Source organism: Gigantopelta aegis, chromosome 3 (genome assembly GCF_016097555.1).
Source record: "Gigantopelta aegis isolate Gae_Host chromosome 3, Gae_host_genome, whole genome shotgun sequence".
Taxonomy (NCBI): Eukaryota; Metazoa; Mollusca; class Gastropoda; order Neomphalida; family Peltospiridae; genus Gigantopelta; species Gigantopelta aegis.
Window position 1 is genome coordinate 57,805,042 of NC_054701.1, and position 22,997 is coordinate 57,828,038.

Here is a 22,997-nt window from a genome sequence, read left to right on the forward strand (position 1 = left end):
TAGACTTTAAGGTTTATAAGCACGGGGCCTGGGCTTTGAACTTAAGAATGTTACCGATGGTAATTTTGAAAGGTTTTCACCATAAGCAAAATGCTCACCTGTGGCAATTTAAGTCTGCCTACAACAGTTTTAAATGATTATTTAAACTATGTAACGTATGTTCAGGGTTGTATTTGACCAGCTGCCCCCCCCCCTGAGAATTTATGCTTTTTTTTACAGTAATAGCATATAGCTGTCTTTATAGTATGTCTCTACTCCCCCGTCATGGATTTTAGTCAGGGTAAAACTCAATTTGCGACTGACCATTTGTGGACAACCAGCGTATATATAGGGTTTACTGTTACAACGTCACTGGCAATTTGCGACTGTAAAATAGGTATGTGAGTACAACTGTCGACATACGTGTTGGTAGAAAAAAAACCCACCAAATTTATTAAAACCGAAATTCTATTTGTATTTTAAATTAACAAAAGGAATTACAAAATGAGGAATAGTTTAATATTGCAAAAAATTACTATATTTCAGCATATGTCACCACCACCCTTACTGACACACTATTAAATGTGACGGGTAATGACGCATAATGGTAATGATATTTTATTGAATTTTACATAATAAAAAGCTATTATGAAATACTTACTCTGAAATAGTCTGTAAATTTATTCTCACTGACACACTATTTGAGCAAATATCTCAAAATTACTTCATACAAATGCATTTATTTCTTTAAAAATAGGGTTTGGTAATGACAGGCTAAAAAACATACTTATGACAATTAGGATGCCCAACTGACGAAAACATTATATTTTTGAGAAAAAACCCAAACATTGTCTTGCAGTGTTTCCAACATGCTATCTTGATAAATAGTGAATCTGTTATTGGATGTTATCCTTCTTTCTTAAATAATTACATATTTAGTGAGGTTGTAACTGTAAGGACAAGTATATTTGGGACATGTTTTTTGTCAAATGTAAAGATACAAAATAGTGGTTTTTAATAACAAATCCATTGCTTTTGACATTTGCATTACTTCATATATATGTAATTAACATAAAATCATTACTTTAGAAAAACAAATTAATAAAACTTTTATTGACCTTGAATTCGGATACAGAATTTCACACCCCATTTAAATTTTGTCTCTTTATTCCAATAGTTTAATTATGTTTTGGATGTTTAAAGAGTCTGATTAATAAACGATAGTTAATATAAATTATGATACAACAACAACAAATATTTTAATTATTTACATTTTTATCATTTTATACCAGTCAAAACTTGCGGATAGCATTTGTGCCTCCACTTGTAGAATGACTCATTCCCTAATACCCTGAAAACTAAACAGTCTCAAAATGAAACTGGTCATGCCTTATTTTGCATGCTATTAATTGGACATCATTCTCAAACACGACTCCAGAAAATTGTTTTGTTACGAAAACATGAAATCATTCACGCTTCTTTAATTTGAATGTGTTGTGTTATATTTTAAACTTGTTGAAATTTGCCTTCTTGCCCTGCATTCTAACCGTAAGCCAAATTGCCTCGCCTTCTAGTATAATGACTGCCAAATTCGAGACCTGTGGACACTACAATTGGTTTTCTTTCAAGAACTTTAGTGTTTTATGTTGAGATACTATGGAAACATAAGACGACCAATGGCAGAAGAACTAACCTGGATATTTTTTTAATATGTACCCAGTTTTTTTAATCAGTCAAGACGCTGATTAACTGGGCTATTGTCATTACTAAGATAAGAAATACAGTGATCACAGTGCTGGCCAACATCACGAAGAATCATCTGTAAGAACATTAATATTATAACTTACAGTATTAATCAAAATGGCAACATTAATACAGATAACAACACTATTGATAAACAACATTAATATAGATAACAACATTAATAAAGAGAATATTTATACAGGTAACATTAATACAGATAAAAATAACTAGTCATGGCAATTTGTTTGGAATTTCGCAATCGATAATGGCTTGTAATCAGTTCACCGATCGACTTTCAATTATATAATCGGTTTGAATATATATAGGATCTTGGGAAGGATCAGACTTTTTAGTGACTATGCGCTTATTTTCATTTTCACTGTATGAAATGTTTAATATATCCATGTTTTAAACACTTACATTACCAGGTCAGAGATTTTTTGCATGAAAATACATATTTGGCAAACAGTAAAGAAGCTTAATTGTAGACAGTTCAAATATAGCATATGAACTTATTTTGAAGTGTTCTGGGGTTATTTTTTGACAGGAGGCTATCTTTTGTTCCTCATTTACAGTATGTGAAATAGAAGGGCCCTCAATATCTTAAAGGTTATTGGCAAGACTGAATGGGGAGCAGATCGAAAGGTTATGCTCCGACTTTACAGATCTTTAGTTCGGTCTAAACTTGATTATGGGTGCATTGTGTATGGGTCAGCACGTAAGTCTTACTTGCAAATGCTAGATCCTATACACAACCAGGGACTTGGGCTTTGTCTTGGTGCTTTCATAACATCTCCTGTGGAGAGCTTGTATGTCGATGCACACGAACCTAGTTTGGGTGCTAGACGTGCAAACCTTTCTCTGCAGTATGCTACAAAGATTAAATTAATGCCAAAACATCCGGCACATAATGCGGTGTTTGATAACAAATATATGAAGTTATTTGATGCGATTCGAACATTTGGTCTTCGCATTAAGCAGTTTTTATCAGTTTCCAACATTGATTTAACAGACATTTTGGAAACGCCTTCATATTTTATTTTGCCACCTTGGTATATCAAAAATTGTATTCGATCTTGTGCATCTAAAAAAAGATCGCACAGATGCAGTTATTTATAAACAACATTTCATGGAAATCCAAGAGAGGTACTGTGATTACATTCCTGTTTACACAGACGGATCACGGGATGGGAATTATGTGGCTTGTGCTACAGTTTTTCCATCAGACGAAATAATTCCCATGAGATTGCCCGATTCAGCATCAATCTTTACTGCTGAAATTTGGGCAATCATTAAAGCCCTGGAACAGATTAAAGATTCATGTGCATCCAAGTATATTATTTTTACAGACTCACTTTCGTGTCTCCAAGCTCTACAGTACATGAAATTGGAGCATACCGTAGTTGGGATGGTGATACGAAAGTATGTCTTTTTATCAATTGCCAATAAAGATGTTATATTTTGTTGGGTACCCAGCCATGTTGGCATTAGGGGTAACGAAAAGGCAGATGTTGCTGCCAAATCTGCTTTGAACTTGCCCCGTGTCCATGTTGGTGTCCCCTACAGTGATTTTAAATTTCATATTAACCAATATATCTTTTCGACTTGGCAAGACGATTGGGACGGTGCGGTTGCGAACAAGCTTCATTCTATCAAGGCAGTCATCCTACAGGCGATGCAGGAAGGATGAAGTAGTCTGGGGTCGTGCCCGCATCGGCCATACATATTTGACGCATTCATTTATTTTAAAGAAGGACCCTCCCCTTCAGTGTGAACATTGTCAAGCTGACGAGAAATGATATATTTGGCAACAGAAATGTTTTGGAATCTTTTAAATTCCATCCAGAATTGGTTGTTAAGTTTTTGCAATACTTTGACTTCTATACAAAGTTTTAAAATGTACTTATCTTGATTTTATGTATTGTATTATACTTTTCACCCACAGCTCCTTACACTGTGGTTTTACATAAATATATATAAATAGTATTTTCATATACTTACCATTTGTGACACCAATAGCCGATGTGTATTTTTGTGCTGGGGTGTCGTTAAACAAACATTCAATCATTCATTCTCATGCCAGGGATACATGATTGATATACTTGGGCAATAAACAAAATTAAATCACCCAATTGACCCTAGCGACCGCCCCAAGAGCAACAAATACAAACAGTATATAAACAATGTTTGTTATTGACAAAATGAATAAAACAAAGGTTGTTTGCTCTAGAGCTTGACATGACCAGCTAATTGATCATGTCGGGCCTCCCTGACGGTGACCACCCCCGTCCATATGAACTCCGGGCCAAAGTGGTGTATTGCCAGAAGTCATATTCGCAGGTATACCCCAACTCACTTACCAGGATCCCATCATCCACCTTCACGGGTTTCACTTCACAGCAAACAAAGTGACCCCAAAGGGGAGGTGTACTGTATTAGCCATTGTCAAGGAGATTGTTTCACACCTACACCACGGTGAGGTTACAGTACGCGCAGTGGGTTTAAACAACGAGTTGTGAGATAAATTGTATCTCACGGACACGAATGTATTATTCTATTTCTTGCATATCCTAAAAAACCCATGTTTTAAGCAAATTTTAACATTTTTATCGACTAAAAGATATGTTCAACCCTTTGCACTTATAGTTGCCTTACGCGTCACAGACACGTTTTATTGGATGTATGGCATTGATGACCTGGTCATCACCTAGGAGCAGTGTATGTCTTGAAATTGTTAACACACATACATGTGTAAACAACTATGTGTTATCAAAAATAACACATGATGTTCTCACTAACGTGTGTGTAAGAAACGATTATTAATACAATGTACGTCTGTCTGTCTGTCTTTTACTTTGTCCACCTTTAACCCCACAACCGAACGAAGGCCCAAGGGGACATACTACCCAACCCTAGTGCACAGGGCACATTACGGCAATATGTTTCTTAGTAAAAACCACACTTACTACGTCCCTCCGGACTATGTCCAACCCCAACTATGAAATTTAACCCCCCACCCCAGCCGAAAAGATAATCAATATACAACATGCACCTCCAGTTATTGGCATCTTCCGCCGCCTATGCTAATGATCACTTACATCCCTATTACCCGTTTTTGTGGAGCTGTGTTTTCAGTTTGCTATGAGCTGGCCTGTTATCCAATACGCAGTGAATAAACATTGATTTTTTTTTTTTTTTGATTTTTTTTCTTCACATGACGGCCATACAAACCTTTCAGTCATATATCGTGTTTATTTGACGCAGCACTCTGCATTTACCGCCTGAACAGCGGGTGGGTTGTCTGAAGTGATTTGTAAATAGTTACAGTGAGATCTATTTTTAACTCTGGGCTATACCAGCTGCCGTCTGCTGGCCTATGTCGTTTACAAAGGTGTAAAGGCTGACATTTTGTGGTGAAATAACCAGCTGCGTGATTCGGCCCGATGGAGACAGATGGTCCGCGAATTGTGGCTGGTGTGACAGTGCGTTTTTTTTACGTCGCCCAGGGAGGAAATGAGATAGGACAACGACCAGTTCCTGTGATGTGTAGCTGTAGGATAAATAACATCAGGTGGGTAACTGTTTCTAAAATTTCAGTTCATGTTGAAGGCCTAGCTTTTAAATAAGGATTTCGTTAAGACAGGGTGGAGTTCAATGGTAGGGCGCAAATAACACAAACACACACACACACACACACACACACACACACACAGAGAGAGAGAGAGAGAGAGAAACACTCGCACATGCATTACACACAGAGGAGGACCACGTACATTAAACAAGTCATCCATGCAAGACATAAATATGTGCACTAAATTATTTGAAAAAAAAGTCTATATATGGAACAAAAGGTTTTCAGCGACTATAACCGCCACACCCGACTCCTCACCACTACTACTGTGTGAGTTATGTGATAAAACAGGGTCTAGAGGTGTTGTAATTCTGTTATATTATTATTTATGTTATGTATTCAGCTGATGAGTTGTAAAACTCAAGACAAATAAAGAACTTGAACATACAACTCCGGACGTACACTGGTCTACTAAACACTGGTCTACTAAAAACATGAGACTTCGTCCACGCCTCCAGCCATTGCACCACGACTGGTATATCAAAGGTCGTGGTATGTACTATCCTGTCTATGGGATGGTGCATATAAAAGATCCCTTGCTGCTAATCGGAAAGAGTAGCCCATGAAATGGCGACAGCGGGTTTCCTCTCTCGATATCTGTGTGGTCCTTAACCATATGTCTGACGCCATATAACCGTAAATAGAATGTGTTTGAGTGCGTCGTTAAATAAAACATTCTTTCTTTCTTTCTTTCTATCTTTCTTTCGTCCACGCCTCCCATAAACATTCTTTTTAACCGGGTCTCTTACAGCGGACTTGTATAGAAATTGATTCATGTTGACGTACAGTCTTACCGTATCCATGCTAAATACCAAGTGATATTGACACGGGTCATTTATCGTATTGATTGTACACTTCAGCACACTTTCTCTATTAACTTCCAGATAGAGCCGATATGTCTACTACGCGAAGAATTATTCAAATGTTATATGACGCCGTTGCTTATTCAATATCTCGAATTTCCATTGAATATTCATTATTTTATTCGTGAGTACTATATAGTTTGTGTTCATTTCATTTCAACTTTTCGTGCTTATATCCAATTAAGGTTCATGCATGCTGTCCTGGGCACACACCGCAGCTAACTGGGTTGGCTGTCCAGGGCAGTCGGTTAGTGAGAGAGAAGCGGGTGTAGTGTTCTGACACCTACCCATCGAGTCGTTAAAACTCGCTCTGGGTGGGAGTCGTTAACGGGTTGCGAACCCTGTACCTAGCAGCCGTATGTCCAGTGGCTTAACCATGACACCACCGAGGCCATTGCTTATCCTTAAACTGACTAAAGTAAAGCTCTAAACTTTATAGCATGTATATTATGTATAATTTTATTTTCTACTAATGATTTGTATTTCTTACGTCTACCTGAAATTAGTGATGTGCCAATTTATTGGTTTCAATCAATGTGACGTGATTATACAAAATCCGTAATCTATTGTGTGGGAATATGTCAACTGTAATTGTTTCCCCACTTTAAATGATAGATTCGATACAAATATGTGGATGGTTGTGTTTGTTGTCATGTGTACATACAAATAAAAAATATATATTAAAAGGACATTCCTGCGTTTGTTGCATTGTAAGATGTTTCCGACTAATAAAATATTTCTACGATTAAACTTACATATTAAATATATTTTCTGGTTTAGAATATCAGTGTCTGTATATTCAATGTGTTTCTGGTCGTCTTAATATTTGTAAGAAGCCCAAACTGGATTCTGTCTTCAAATAATTTCGTACGTATGAAACAATTATATTTTTGGAAATAAAATTTAACGGAGTACAAATATTAGAACGATCAGAAATACGTTTAATATACAGCCACTAATATTTTATGCAGAAAAAAATATATATTTCATATGTAATTACAATCATTAAAAAGTCTTTGTTAGTCGATAACATCTTAAAAAGTGCAGCAAACTCAGGAATGTTCCTTTAAATAGTTGTTACATGTAAACTTAGCGATTTGTAGGGTCTATTTCTGTGTTTGGTTGTTGATTTTGTTTCTTTATTTTAGCTTTTTAAAGACGAACTTGGGTTGCCCTTTTCACGAGTTGGTTATTGTACCCTTTGTTCCTTAGTACCCCCACCAAATAATTTCCTGGATCCGTCCCTGCTAGTGGTCTTTAAACTATTCATTCATTAATTCATTCCAACACTGAATAGCGATCTTATCCTGCTGTTTGGAAAGTTTCAAGTAACAATAACTCCATAAGTCCTATTTCTTATGGTCATATTCTTTAAACCGATTGTATAATCCAAAGTTGATCGTTTGGTGCAAACTGATTATAATCGATGATGTAATTCCAAAGTTGATCGTTTGGTTAAACTGATTATAATCTATGATGTAATTCCAACCGATTCCTAATACTACGTAAACCTGTTATTCACATGAGTACGAACAAAGCATTAGTGATCGCGAAATGAATTATTCCACAACACTACACTCATATCATTCAATCTGTTTACAATTTTCATTCCAGGGTCAATGTGAACATTGTCAGTGTACACTGACTGTGCGCCACATTTTGGTGGAGTGTGATCATCTCTAGCCGACGAGAAATGATATATTTGGCAACAGAAATGTTTTGGAATCTTTTAAATTCCATCCAGAATTAATTGTAAAGTTTTTAAAACACTTTGACTTCTATACAAAGTTTTAAAATGTACTTACCTCGATTTTATGTCTTGTATTATACTTTTCACCCACAACTCCTTACACTGGTTTTACATAAATTTATATAAATAATATTTGCATATACTTACCAGTTGTGACACCCAATAGCCGATGTGTATTTTTGTGCTGGGGTGTCGTTAAACATTCATTCATTCATTCTTTCATTCATTCCAGGGTCTGCGTTTGATAATAAAAACTATCATCAGCTATGGACGACTTCGCGGCCAAGATAGAGAATGAGCTTGCCAACTGTAGTATCTGCCTCGACGTGTACAAGGAGCCGAAGACTCTGCCATGTCTGCACAGTTTCTGTCAGAGATGTTTGGCAGCTCACATCCTGTCGAGTCAAGCCAGATTTGGTTCCAAGAAAAAAGGGGGATTTCTATGTCCCATTTGTATGGAGTTCGTTAAAGTTGGTAACAAGACGATGCCTCTTAACCAGTGGGTAACTCAGTTCAAAACAAATTTTTACATACAAAGTCTGATAGAGGCTTTAAAGTGTAGAAACCCAGTACCAGACGAAAATTCGGAAACGCATGCTGGTAGTGAGACTGACAGTGTAGATGGTGAAATGATGGCCTCTGGTGGATCCATCCAGTATACGGGTCCTCAGTTTAGTCCAACAGAACTGACATTCACAGATATAGATTTTCCATCTCAAGCAGACGGCAATGCACCCAACCCAAGAGCTGACCCAGCAGAGTCTATGCCGAACAACAACTCCAGCCAGGAAACGAGGGTGTCGTCTGCCAGTAATTTCAGATATCATCTCTCCACGCACATCTCCACTTGGAAGTCAGATGAAGATTTCCCGCCCATGCTTGAAGACATCTGTCTGCTCAATGACGGCGACTGTATCATCGTCAGCGACAACTTCCACTGTTGTGTCAAGGCTTACTGGTCTTGGCAGCCCGATCGCGGTCAGTACAAAACCAAGGACAAACTCAGCGTTGGGGGATCGCCATCCTGCATCTCAAAACTGAATGAGACGATGGTTATAGTCAGCGTGAAGGGTTCGCTGTGGAAACACGAAATCGACGTGCTTCAGGTTATACCGAAACTGAAGTTCAGACAGAAGCTGCAGACGTCTCGCCTATACAAGGGACTGGCCTCCGTGTCCGACAACCTAATTGTGGCCAGCTGTTGCGACAAAGCAAATATCGGACAGATTCATATTTTGGATATAAGTCTTCCGTCGTCTGTGGTCGTTTTGAAAGAAGTCACGCTGTCCGGAGACAGCCACCCAGGTTACATGTCTTTCTCCAGTGTGACAACTCAGATCCTTATATCAGACAGTGGAAAATGCGCAGTCCGCTGCATTCACCTTCGTTCTGGAAGAGAGTTTAATTACAAACCAGAAGGTCCACACGCATTTTCCTCACCCCAAGGCATAAGTCTTGGTTCAACGGGTGAACTGTACATTGTTGACTTTGCGCATGGCAGGAAGTGTATTTTTCGCGTAACGCTGGACGAGCCACGATCGTGTCACATGATCTTACAGGAAAGCGATGGTCTGCGATGCCCAGTTTCTGTGGCTGTCAGTAGTGACAAGACGCTGTACGTAGCCGAACAAGGAGGGGACATTAAAATCTTCAAGTTGAGAACTTAAAGAAAGAAATATTAAAACATATGACAATACTATAAAACCTGTATCCAATATGTTTCGCCTGTTGGAGATAAATCATTACTGTAACTTGTTTGCCTGCTGTTGATAATTTCGAATTGGGGGGTGGGGTGGGGACATGGCAATACGCATAATTGATTAACATTAGTCATTTTGCGTCAAAAGGGAACCGATGGAGTGGCATATAATGAATAACGCATTGGGGATTGGCGTATGTAGGTGGGGATTAAAATAGGTATTTAATAGCCAACATTAATCTGTTTTAAGAAAAATGGAAACCTAATATGAAAATGCATCCAACGCAACCAACGCACACGGCTCTACCCATAGAGTAGAATTCCTAATATATACAATTCGTGATAAGAATAACACCTTTTGCATGCATGCAATATAATATTTGATTAAACTGTTTTGTAAACAACTCTATTTTTTGTTGTATATATTAGATAACTCGGACTACCTATAACGACACTTGTTTACGCAAATTACGAATCTCATAAAATTGACGTCCTATGGGAAGGTCATTTAGAACTTAACTAAGTAATTTTAACTCGCGATTCTTATGAAAGATGGGATAGAATAAAAATAGAATAGAAGTTTAACAGTGTGAAGGGTTCGCTGTGGAAACACGAAATCGACGTGCTTCAGGATATACCAAAACTGAAGTTCAGACAGAAGCTCTTGCTCGGGGAATAAAATAATTACCAAACTGTTTTATAAATTTCGTATAGCACTCCCGCTCATGCAATAATCTATCTTTATATTTTTATATATATATATATATATATATATATATATATATATATATATATATATATATGGGGGGGGGGGGGGGGGGGTCATTATCGGATAAAGTCCCATGTTAATGTCGCCAGCCTTTAAGGAGCTAATTTATAAATAGTAACTTACAATATAACGTCATTATTGTACCCAAGATATTAGTCCTCAAGTTTGCTGATTATGATTTTTCTTATGCTAATGCTATCGCGTGTCAGCAAAATAAGCATGTCGCCAGTATAGGCGGAAGCGATATATTGTCGGCGCTATCATCGATATGGGTGAATAATTAACACATAAATAAATTTGTTATATTATTAAAAGTTGGGGGGAGGTCATATTACAGCATGTAAACATCAATTTCATTTACTAAAAATATTTGGGAAGCAAATGTTACTCTGTCGCCAAGTTTCATGTCAGTACCGTAACGCGACATTAACAGAGGCAACATTAATATAACCTGTTGATTTAACTAAAGTTATTGTGTGATCATTTGAAAGTTGTCATTACCACTATTTTACGAGCACCGCTGGCAAAATCGCTTTTGTGATTACAAAGTTTTGTTCAACTTGCTACTAAAGGTGGAATTGATATGTTTATCCAACGTCAGTACCGTAACGCAGATTCGCAATAGATTCTGTGTTTGACAGTTAAATGACCATATAACTATGCAAAAAGGAATGACGTGTTGGATATGACACCATGAAACATTGCATACAGCTATACATGTTAAGTAAATAGTGTCATTTCTGTAAAATGTAGTCGGTACCGTGACGTTTTTCGTTAGGGTACTGACATATTATTACATAATTGGTACCATAAAGTGCAAAATAGATATTAATATATGTACTTTTATATACATGTAATAGCAATGACGTAGCGTGATCTGGGCCGGGGCTTCGAATATGAACCAAGCGGACCCTTTTTCAATTTTGTTTTTGCGCCACCAGAAACTCCTTATGTATAAACCTGTAGCTTAGCTTAATAACTGGTTTAAAGTGTCCATATATCACTAGGGTTTCGAAAACGCCTATACCGAGTCCGGCCTCTGATAGGATCGGGGGTTTCACTCGAGATAGGGATAACCTAACAAATACAGTCAATTTGGAAATTTTTAATATTAACACCAAAATATAAAAAAGGGGAAAATTGGGGTTAATAAATTTTGGCTGCGCCTTTAAAGAAAAATATTAACATTCCTAACCTATATAAATTATTAATATAATGTAATTTCGAAGCAAATTTAGATGGACTGGTTTAAAATTAATAATTATTAACAGTATTCATTAGGCCCATGGGAGGTTAGGAGGAAAGACTATAAAATTGGCGCAAAGAAAAAACCCAAAACCCTGTATGTTTTAGTTCTAAAAGCGGACTGTTTGCTTCAGCACGAACCCCCCCCCCCCCCCCCCCCAGCCTACGCCCTTGAATAGTGTACTAAGTTAGAAATAACTCAAAACTACCAGACTATTCGTACCGTTTCTTTTATATGCGCCATCCCACAGACAGGATAGTACATACCACGGCCTGTTAAACCAGTTGTGGAGCACTGGCTGGAATGAGAAATAGTCCAATGGGCCCACCGACGGGAATCGATTCTAGAGCGATCGCGCATCAGGAGATCGCTGTACCACTGAGCTACACCCCGCCCCGGAATCAAATATGACGTAATACTAACAACGTATTGTGTGTGAACGTTAAAACGTTTTCAAAACGATATAAAAAGGCTTGTGGGAACAGCTAGTGGATATAGATTAAAACATTTTTCATGAAACAGTTTGGGGACGTTTTAGAAGTGGGTTTAGTGGAAGCTTGTCTTAACATAATATTATGATACTTTCAGGCAGATTGTTGATGCTTACGAGGTGTCCGTTCTGGATAGTAGAATGTATGAAATTGGTGATAATCGATTTTCTTTTTCGTTTCTTCTTTTTAATTTTCTTTTGTGGCCAACACGTAATAACTCCATTAATTTAAGTGCATTACCTCTTCGGCATCGACTGGGTGGTGAAATAGGGTAGGATATTCAAACTGATGTTTACATTATGGAGTTAGACCTATGCACTCTACTTTTTATTTGGTATCTATGAATAACAAAAGTAAATCTACATTAGTGTCAATTTAGATTCATTATTTATTATTTAAAGCAATTAGAAAAGCAAACAAGAAGCTCAACTTGTAGAAAACCTTTCAAATTTAGTTAGAGATAAAACGTTTTTATGATGTACATTTTGTTTAATTTGTGATTAGTTTACAATCACGTTACGGTACTGACGGAATGAGTGGGTGACCTAGTTTCGACAAAGTCATTTGTTCACTTTTTGGAAGAAACTTGCGCTGCTAACACTGACATAAATGATCCTCTGGTGATTATTCTATCAAGTCATCCAATAATTTAAACAAAAATAGTGACTTGTTATTTTTTGTCTTAACATAATATTATGATACTTTCAGGCAGATTGTTGATGCTTACGTTCTGGATAGAATGTATGAAATTGGTGATAATCGATTTTCTTTTTCGTTTCTTCTTTTTAATTTTCTTTTGTGGCCAACACGTAATAACTCCATTAATTTAAGTGCATTACCTCTTCGGCATCGACTGGGTGGTGAAATAGGGTAGGATATTCAAACTGATGTTTACATTATGGAGTTAGACCTATGCACTAAACAATAATAGTGACTTGTTATTTTTGAAAATACAAACCTGAATTTGGGATTTTATCTGATAATAACCCATATATAATAATATATATACATTTGTATATGTATGTGTATGTGTCTATATATATATATATATATATATATATATATATATATATATAATTGTCTGGATCCTCCCCATCTTGGGGTCGTTATCTTCCATTCATTCGTTAAAGGGACACACCCTAGTTACGGCTAGTTGTTAACCATTACGGCGTTGTTTTTCGCTATTAAACCCATTTTTTTCACAAATAAAATTGCACTTTACTTACCGTTTATTATTTAGAATATACATTTCCATTCACCTGAAGTGTTTTTTTGGTAATCCTAGTAATCCTGGTTTTTGTAATACCACAAAATGCATTTTTCGTATTTCATAAAATGGCACGGGCCTCTGAGACGTAGGCATTGTTGTGCTTCGAGCGACATCTACCGGTGACATCAGAATACTAACTTTCAAAATTATTTCAAGCAATTGGGACATGGGGATTTCCATGGTATTTATCGATATAAAACCTGCTTTTTCACTCCATTTGATAAAAACGTGATCTAAGTGTGTTACAGGTTTGTAGATTAACCAAATTATAATTTATTTTCGCTCGGTGGAACTAGGGTGTGCGGCTTTAATTCATTAAATTGAACACTGAATACCGATTTTATTATGTTGTTGAAGTTTCAAGTAACAACAACTCTGATGGGTCCCATTTTTTTTACTATATTAGAGTTGTCTCCCTGTGCCTAAAACTACCTTGTCATTACTTTATTAAACTGATTGCTGTCGTCGAAAATGTGAGAGCATTACTTTTATACACCTGTCCTCCGTTCAGCGAAATGAGCAACATTGATATTCGGAACAGTTTAACGAGACGAGCATGAATCAAGACAAGCGAACGTTTCTAACGCTCTTTTTGGCTGAACGCAGTTGTTAACGCAATAACCGGGCGTATATGACACACTGAGCATAACTGGGTCAACTTAACACTCGGGAACAGGTAGGTCATCACCAGGCAGGTGGGTTAGTTAAAGTGAAGGAGTATTTTATATTGAATACTGGCATGTGATTCCTACTACTCCGATACACGTGGGGGCGAAACGTAGCCCAGTCGGTTTGGGATCGATCCCCGTCAGTTAGCCCATAGCGCTATTTCTCGCTCCAGTCAGTGCACCACGACTGGTACATCAAATGCCGTGTAATAAAAGATCCCTTGCTGCTAATAAAAAAAGAGTAGCCCATGAAGTGGGTTTCCTCCCTCAATATCTGTGTGGTCCTTAACCGTATATCCGACGCCATATAACGGTAAATAAAATGTCTTGAGTGTGTTGTTAAATAAAACATTTCCTTCCTTCCGATACACGTAGCTCGGGTGTCGTCTAGCCCTGAACTGTTTTATACACATGTAGGCTATGTTGCTTTAGCATCTTAAAGAAACTAGAAAATATATTTTTGGTCATATAAATGTGATGGAATCCTTTCGATTCCATCCAGAACTTTTATTGCAGTTTTTACGTGATACTGACTTTTATTCTAAATTTTAATTTTATTTATCCGTGATATTTGTATTTTTGCACAGTTCTTTACACTGTGTTTTAATTTAACTGTAGAATTTTTATACTGATGTTGATCATCAAATTGGGGTGGGTTTTTTTTTGCATTTACCATAGTTTAACACCCAATAGCGATATATTTTTCGTGCTGGGGTGTCGTTAAACATTCATTCATTAATTCATGTTGTTTCAGGTAAAATCAACATATAAACAGGGCAGAGCTAGAGAACGCTCGTGCTACGATACACGATGTAGGCAGGTCTTCGGGGGGAAATATTTAAAGAAAGTAAAACTTGTTTGTCCATTCATTGTGAAATTAATGAATATCTGTCAAGTGAAATCTAAATTTATTAATAATTTCTTTTCTTCCCTAAATGCTCAGTATATGTTGTCTGACTTATAACTATTGGTATAGACGGGGGCTGACCCGCAATATTAAATCTTATAATAAAGCTATCTTTAACATAAACCACATTTAAAAGAAAATACTGTGTCGGGGACAAAATAAACACGTCTCGTCTCAAGAAAGAAAAAGAAAGAAAGAAGTGTTTTATTTAACGACGCACTCAACACATTTTATTTACGGTTATATGGCGTCAGACATATGGTTAAGGACCACACAGATTTTGAGAGGAAACCCGCTGTCGCCACTACATGGGCTACTCTTCCGATTGGCAGCAAGGGATCTTTTATTTGCGCTTCCCACAGGCAGGACAGCACAAACCATGGCCTTTGTTGAACCAGTTATGGATCACTGGTCGGTGCAAGTGGTTTACACCTACCCATTGAGCCTTGCGGAGCACTCACTCAGGGTTTGGAGTCGGTATCTGGATTAAAAATCCCATGCCTCGACTGGGATCCGAACCCAGTACCTACCAGCCTGTAGACCGATGGCCTGCCACGACGCCACCGAGGCCGGTTCGTCTCGTCTCAAGTGCCTGCACTGAAGGTGAGGTACGATAGGATAAGGTAAGATAAAACTTTATTGCATATAAACATCCCACATTTGGAACTGGGCGTAACAGCTGTACAAGCATGGCACAGACAAACAGGATATTAAACTAATTATTGGTTAATACATGTATAATCATAAACAAGTTTATACATTGCACCTGCACAAGCAGGATCCTGGTTTCGCATAATTAAAAATAGGCGATTCTGAGTCAGGATTACAGTAATGACGAAAACCCAGTGTACCGTACAACTAGGTCATTCTGTTTAGTGCTAATGACCTCTGAACCCCACAGGTACACTGCTGGAAAAGAACGGCATATTTTATTTAATGACACACTCAACACATTTTTACAACGGTTATTTGGTGTCTGACATACGGTTAAGGACCACAGAGATAGAGAGGACACTCGCTGCTGCCACGCAATGGGATACGCTTTTTGATGAACAGCAAGGGATTATTTATATGCACCATCACACAGACTGGATAATACATACCACTTGTGGCGGACTGGCTGGAATGAAAAATAGCCCAAAGGGGCTCCGAGACGGGGCAGCGATCCTAGAACAACCGCGAAACTTTCGAGCGCTTTATCACTGAGCTACGTCCCGACCACAAAGATGAGGATTAAAATTACTATGTTATATGGAATGTATTAATGTGTTATTTGCAGATAGGTGAGAATTTAAAAAAAGCCTCATTTCACATGTTTGTATCTAAAAGCAATATTGACCGGCCTCGGTGGCGTCGTGGTTAGGCCATCGGTCTACAGGCTGGTAGATACTGGGTTTGGATCCCAGTCGAGGCATGGCATTTTTAATCCAGATACCGACTTCAAACCGTGAGTGAGTGCTTCGCAAGGCTCAATGGGTAGGTGTAAACCACTTGCACCGACCAGTGATCCATAACTGGTTCAACAAAGGCCATGGTTTGTGTTATCCTGCCTGTGGGAAGCGCAAATAAAAGATCCCTTGCTGCTAATCGGAAAGAGTAGCCCATGTAGTGGCGACAGCGGGTTTCCTCTCAAAATCTGTGTGGTCCTTAACCATATGTCTGACGCCATATAACCGTAAATAAAATGTGTTGAGTGCGTCCTTAAATAAAAACATTCTTTCTTTCTAAATGATATAATATTTATCAATTCCAGGGTTTTTTTCAATGTTTTCTTCTTTTTGTATGTATCGTCTCTGAAAGTATCTTGTGTAATCAATGTTAAAGGGACATTCCTGAGTTTTTTGCATTGTAAAATGTTTCCGACTAATAAAATATTTCTACGATTAAACTTGCATATTAAATTTTCTTGCTTAGAATATCAGTGTCTGTATAATCAATGTGTTTCTGGGCCGTCTTAATATTTGTAAGAAGCCAAAACTGGATTTTGTCTTCTAATAATTTCGTACGTACGAAAAAACTATATTTTAGGAAATAGATGAAATTTAACCTAGTACAAATATTAGAACGATCAGGAACACGTTTAATATACAGCCACTAATATTTTATGCAGAAAAAATACATTTGATATGTAATTACACTCGTTAAAAAGTCTCTGTTAGTCGATAACATCTCAAAAAGTGCAGCAAACTTAGGAATGTCCCTTTTTGTCATTTAACAAGAAAGTGATTTTTTTCAAAAGGCAAACTCATTACTTTAGAAATACATATATATCTCTCCTGCAAATCCATGTGCTTATAATATTTGTGTATACATTCTGCATGTTTAATGCACCAATGTCAGTTACCCTCAACTGTCAGAAGTGCAACATGCATCCAGGGTAATCTTGCCTATTGTATTGTCTGATTTGTCAAGTCTTTCTCTATTTCACTGGAGTGTGGTAGCCTTAGATGCTTGGTGCGGGACGTAGCCTAGTGGTAAAGCGCTCGCTTGATGTGCGGTCGGTTTGGGATCGATGGGCCCATTGGGCTATTTCTCGCTCCAGCCAGTGCACCACGACTGGTACATCAAAGGCCGTGGTGTGTGCTATCCTGTCTATGGGATGGTGCATATAAAAGATCCCTTGCTGCTAATCGAAAAAGAGTAGCCCATGAAGTGGCGACAGCGGGTTTCCAATAATAATAATAATCAATACAAGTTTCAATAATAAATATCACTATACCATTCATGGTGAATCATAGTCTATAAAGTTTCATGTGCTGTGGCTTAGATACGAGTTATTTTTTGGAGGGTCAGCAGTGTAACACCACATACGTAATGTTGGAGGGTCAGCAGTGTAACACTACGTACGTAATGTTGGAGGGTCAGCAGTGTAACACCACATACGTACTTTTGGAGGGTCAGCAGTGTAACACCACATACGTAATGTTGGTCCATGTTATACTAGTAATATGCCTGGCATAAATTTTATTATAGTTTTGTTACATTTCTTCGATATGTGATTGAAAGATCTGCATAGGATGTAATTATGTATAACTGCGCTGATGTTTGTTCTTAATACGAGTAGTGACTTTGTCATTAATATGTATGCAATTTTAATTTTTTTAATGACCTAATTTTTATCTTATTACATGTAGATTGACTAAAATATATATATATTATTAGTTACGCGTTTGTTTGGGGTTTTTTTTGTTTTGACAGGCGTACGGGATTGAACGCCCCTCCAAAATCTGTATTTCCTGAGGCACAGCTACTCTTAGCGTGTTTTAAACATGTATCATTATGTTGTAATCGTATCGGGAAAACAAAATTGAACAACCGAAGACGAACAAAAATATTTGTCGTGTTGTATTAACTTATAGAACCTGTAAAAAAGCATGTCACGTCATTACTTAAAATACGTTCGTGATAATTAGCCCAAGTTCTAACACGGTATATTCTAGCATTAGTTTATACATAATATGCGAAAAACTACAATTTAGCATATTTTTTGGCCAAACGTGCTCAAGAAATCTTCAGATAAACAGTTAAAATAACATTTACCGAATTGTGGTATTCCCATTCATAATGAATTCAACTTTTAAGAAATTTAATCAGTGAGCCGTGTTGGAGAAAATCTCGTCGGTCGCATCTGCAGTTTGTATTTTCCTACAACCAGTCTAGTAGGTCACGTGACATTTCGTACACCCCGGCAAATTCTGTATTTTCCTGCAAATGACTCGGTGTACTTGTGGTATGCATTGGCTATTGACTAATCAAAACGCATGAAATTTATCTAAAAGGTAATATATGTATATGTAATATATATCAAATGTAACAATATACCGCTATAAAAAGATCTGGTTAATCTTGCCTAACCATTTTAACACACAAACTTCTTGTGGTAACATTGTCCATTTTTAATAAGAAACCAGAGGAAATTGGGATTGTTTTTCAACAGTAGCAGTTTAGACTTGATTCAAAGGTGTTATTTTTTTATCCATTTGTTGTTTACTTGGTTATTTTAGCTTTAAAAGCATAAACAGCTTTTGTTTTGAAACAAATTTTAGTAGAAATGAAATATAAAAATGTTGGGGAGTTCATTCAGTGTTAAATCCTTGTGGTATTTGTTTTGGAATTCGTGTATCTCCTAGCTGTGGTGTTTCATCATATATGGTGTTACAGAAACGGCACGCCTGATGTGCTATTTGAACCACTTTTAATGTTCAACTCTTGTATCACACAAAAGAGCCATTTTTTATTTTCACCCAGATTCCAGTCTACTGTTATACCTAATGTAAACAGATCACTTGTTCTATTTGCAGATTCCAGTCTACTGCTATGCCCAATAGAATCACATGGCTTGTTCTATTTGCAGGTTCCAGTCTACTGCTATGGCTAATAGAATCACATGACTTGTTATACTTGCAGATTCCAGTCTACTCCTATAGCCAACATAATCACATGACTTGTTCTATTTGCAGATTCCAATCTACTGCTATGCCCAACAGAATCACATGACTTGTTCTATTTGCAGATTCCAGTCCACTGCTATGCCCAATAGAATCTACTTGCTAGATTCCAGTCTACGTATGGCCAACATAGAATCACATGACTTGTTATACTTGCAGATTCCAGTCTACTCCTATAGCCAACATAATCACATGACTTGTTCTATTTCTATCTACTGCTTGCAGATTCACAGTCTATTTATTCCAGTCCACTGCTATGCCCAATAGAATCACATGACTTGTTCTATTTGCAGATTCCAGTCTACTGCTATAGCCAACATAATCACATGACTTGTTCTATTTGCAGATTCCAGTCTACTCCTATAGCCAACATAATCACATGACTTGTTCTATTTGCAGATTCCAGTCTTCTGCTATGCCCAATATAATCACATGACTAGTTCTATTTGCAGATTCCAGTCTACTGCTATGGCTAATAGAATCACATGACTTGTTATACTTGCAGATTCCAGTCTACTGCTATGCCCAATAGAATCACATGACTTGTTCTATTTGCAGATTCCAGTCTACTGCTATGGCTAATAGAATCACATGACTTGTTATACTTGCAGATTCCAGTCTACTCTTATAGCCAACATAATCACATGACTTGTTCTATTTGCAGATTCCAGTCTACTGCTATGGCTGCTGTAGTTCCTCTGGAGATACAGTACCGCCCATTTATTACGTGTGGGATATGTTACGATACTTACACTGACCCGCGAGTCTTAACGTGTTGTCACACTTTCTGTTTAGCGTGTCTGACATCGTACATCAGCGGCGGGCTCATCAAGAATATTATAAAGGAGAAACACGCCTTCCCATGTCCATTTTGTCAGGAACTTGTGAAACCGCCACAACCCGAGGACCTTCCTAATGCATGGGCTCAGCAGTTCAGTGTCAACAACGAAGTGGCATCACTATTGTTGAAAATAGAGGAAGAAAGAAAAGAAAGACTAACAGCTACAATACGGCAGAGTAATACAACTTTAACAAATCAATTACAAAATTTACAAGTTGGTGAACGCACAGAAAATATAGTTCTTCCATTATTTGTACCATCCGCTCCTCCAGAGTACGACGTCGTCGGTGATCGGGAAATGACGCCACAAGACATACCATCTGCTCCTCCAGGGTATGAAGTCGTCGGTAATCAGGAGATGACGTCACAAGACAACCAATCATCGACATCGGCAGAGCTGACTGAACAAGGTGCTACGGCCTTTCCGGAAATGGAAGCGAGCAGTCAAGGGGATCTAGTGCGATACGAATATGCGAGGCATTTTTCAGCACAACTGCCCGACGACCGTCGGTCCATAGCTCGCTGTGGTATCTGTTTGATGGATGGCGGAAACGTTGTCGTGGTTTCAGATTACGGCAACTGCACCATAAAAGCATACTACAATGTGCACGACGAGATGACTGTTGACACGTTAAACTTTGCAGTGTCTTCTTCAGCCGGTGCCGTTGCCATCAGCGACGACCTGCTGGTTGTAATGAAAGGTTATTCATACGAAGCTGCTATAGTCTCAGTTTGTCCAAAACTCAATATTGACTCCTATTTCCATCTCTGCGAACAATATAACGTCCTTGTGCCAGGCGTTAATAATACCTTCATAGGATTGTATCATAACATATTTAATCGTCAAGTTATCATCGACGTCATGGATACAAGAGGGGTTGTTCTCAAGAATTTCAAAGAATCGGCAGAGTGGTCCTTTCCAGAGGACAACTTTGTTCCAACATCGGCGACAAACAAATTTTACAGAAGAAGGGCAGCGACTATGGTATCTTTGATAGCGTCTGAATCGGCTCTCAAAATTGATGAGGACTTTGATCAATTTCAATGCACAAAAACCAAGCTGTCATTGTCTGATGTGTATGCCAAGAGCCGAGACAATTCCCAACTCGATAAAGACAAAGACTGCACACCAGTTGCGATATTCTTCAGTGAAGAAGACAATGCATGCGTCATAGATGCTGCCCATAAATGTATAGTGATGTTTCCCATTGCATGTACCTCGGAGGCCAAGATAATACCAATAGTTAGTGGTGATATCTCTTTGGCTGATGTGGAATCGGTGAAATGTGGAACAGACGGAAAACTGTTTTGTATTTCTGTGAATGGGACTGTGTCTGTATTTAGTCCTCTGTACGGAGTGAGACTGTAATCATGTTAATTTTTTAACAAGAACACTCAAAACCAGTGTCAAATAAATTATATTTGTAAGTTTTTAACCATTACATGTTATCCGCGCGCGCGCGCGCGAGTGTGTGTGTTAAAAGGACATTCCTGAGTTTGCTGCAATTTGCTGTATAAAATATTAGTGGCTGTATATTAAACGTATTTCTGATCGTTCTAATATTTGTATTAGCTTAAATTTCATTTTTTATGTCCTAAAATATAATTTGTTCGTACGTACGAAATTATTAAAGATAAAATCCAGTTTGAGCTTTTGACAAATATTAAGACGACCAGAAACACATTGAATATACAGACATTAATATTCTAATCGAGAAAATATATTTAATATGCAAGATTAATCGTAGAAATATTTTATTAGTCGGAAATATCTTACAATGCATCAAACTCAGGAATGTCGCTTTAATAAATTATTATATTGAATTTATATCGTTCGTTAAATAATTCTCAGTGTGTGTGTGTGGGTGTGTGTGTAAATAAACGGTTTTCCTGTTATTATTGAATTTATATCCCTAGTGAAATCATTCCTAGTTTGGAGCTCGACGCTGTAAGACGTGTAGCCAAGTGGTACAGCGTTCGCTCGATGCGCGGTCGGTGTGGGATCGACCCCCATCGGTGGGCCCATTGAGCTATTTCTCGTTCCTACAAGTACTCTACGACTGGTATATCAAAGGCCGTGGTATGTACTACCCAGTCTGTGGGATGGTGCATATAAAAGATCCCTTGCTGTTAATCGGAAAGAGTCGCCCATGAAGTGGCGACAGCGGGTTTCCTCTCTCAATATCTTTGTGGTCCTTAACCATGTCTGACGCCATATAACCGTAAATAAAATGTGTTGGGTGCATCGTTAAATAAAACATGTATTTCTTTCTTTCGGTAAGACGTGTTTGTTTCGCTTGTGTATACTGCACGTGTTTTCGTGTGCTCGACTTGGGAATCCTTCATGTTGTTTTGTTTTTGTCAGCGAAATGGAATTTTCTACTGGGATGTATGCGGCCATTGGAATTGATTGAAGGCTGGAACGCTTCTCGTTTCGACAGCCTGCACTACCAGGTTGGATTTTTTTTTTTTTTAGCAAGATTCCTTGCCTCCACGTCATTTTTCCGGCTGACTTATGTCGACTTGTTTTTCCGTGACTCGTATGACGGTCATTCTGCAGAACGCCACGATAGTTCGCATTTAGTCTCTTACGTGTCCGAGCCTATCCTAGCAGCACTGGAAGATTGACCGCCCCACTCTGAGAAGAAATAGGAAGCGGGGTCGGTCCCTACTACTCTTTTCTAGACCCGTC

The 22,997-nt window shown here is 37.9% G+C and overlaps 2 protein-coding genes across 2 annotated transcripts; both read left to right on the top strand.

Annotated features, from left to right (window-relative positions):
• The first annotated feature begins 4,821 nt into the window (after nucleotides 1-4,821).
• LOC121391186 lies at nucleotides 4,822-10,067 on the top strand. The gene is made up of 2 exons (XM_041522896.1): nucleotides 4,822-5,293; nucleotides 8,199-10,067. The coding sequence occupies exon 2, from the start codon at nucleotides 8,233-8,235 to the stop codon at nucleotides 9,631-9,633; it is 1,401 nt and encodes a 466-aa protein (XP_041378830.1). The 5' UTR covers nucleotides 4,822-5,293; nucleotides 8,199-8,232; the 3' UTR covers nucleotides 9,634-10,067.
• A 3,835-nt stretch (nucleotides 10,068-13,902) lies between these two features.
• LOC121391198 lies at nucleotides 13,903-21,874 on the top strand. The gene is made up of 2 exons (XM_041522902.1): nucleotides 13,903-14,117; nucleotides 20,129-21,874. Exon 2 carries the CDS (start codon nucleotides 20,145-20,147, stop codon nucleotides 21,672-21,674), a length of 1,530 nt encoding a protein of 509 aa, XP_041378836.1. The 5' UTR covers nucleotides 13,903-14,117; nucleotides 20,129-20,144; the 3' UTR covers nucleotides 21,675-21,874.
• Nucleotides 21,875-22,997: the final 1,123 nt, after the last annotated feature.

What these genes read in the sequence shown, in the direction of transcription:
- LOC121391186 (XM_041522896.1), top strand. Translation starts at nt 8,233, where the DNA reads ATGGACGACTTCGCGGCCAAGATAGAGAATGAGCTTGCCAACTGTAGT.
- LOC121391198 (XM_041522902.1), top strand. Translation starts at nt 20,145, where the DNA reads ATGGCTGCTGTAGTTCCTCTGGAGATACAGTACCGCCCATTTATTACG.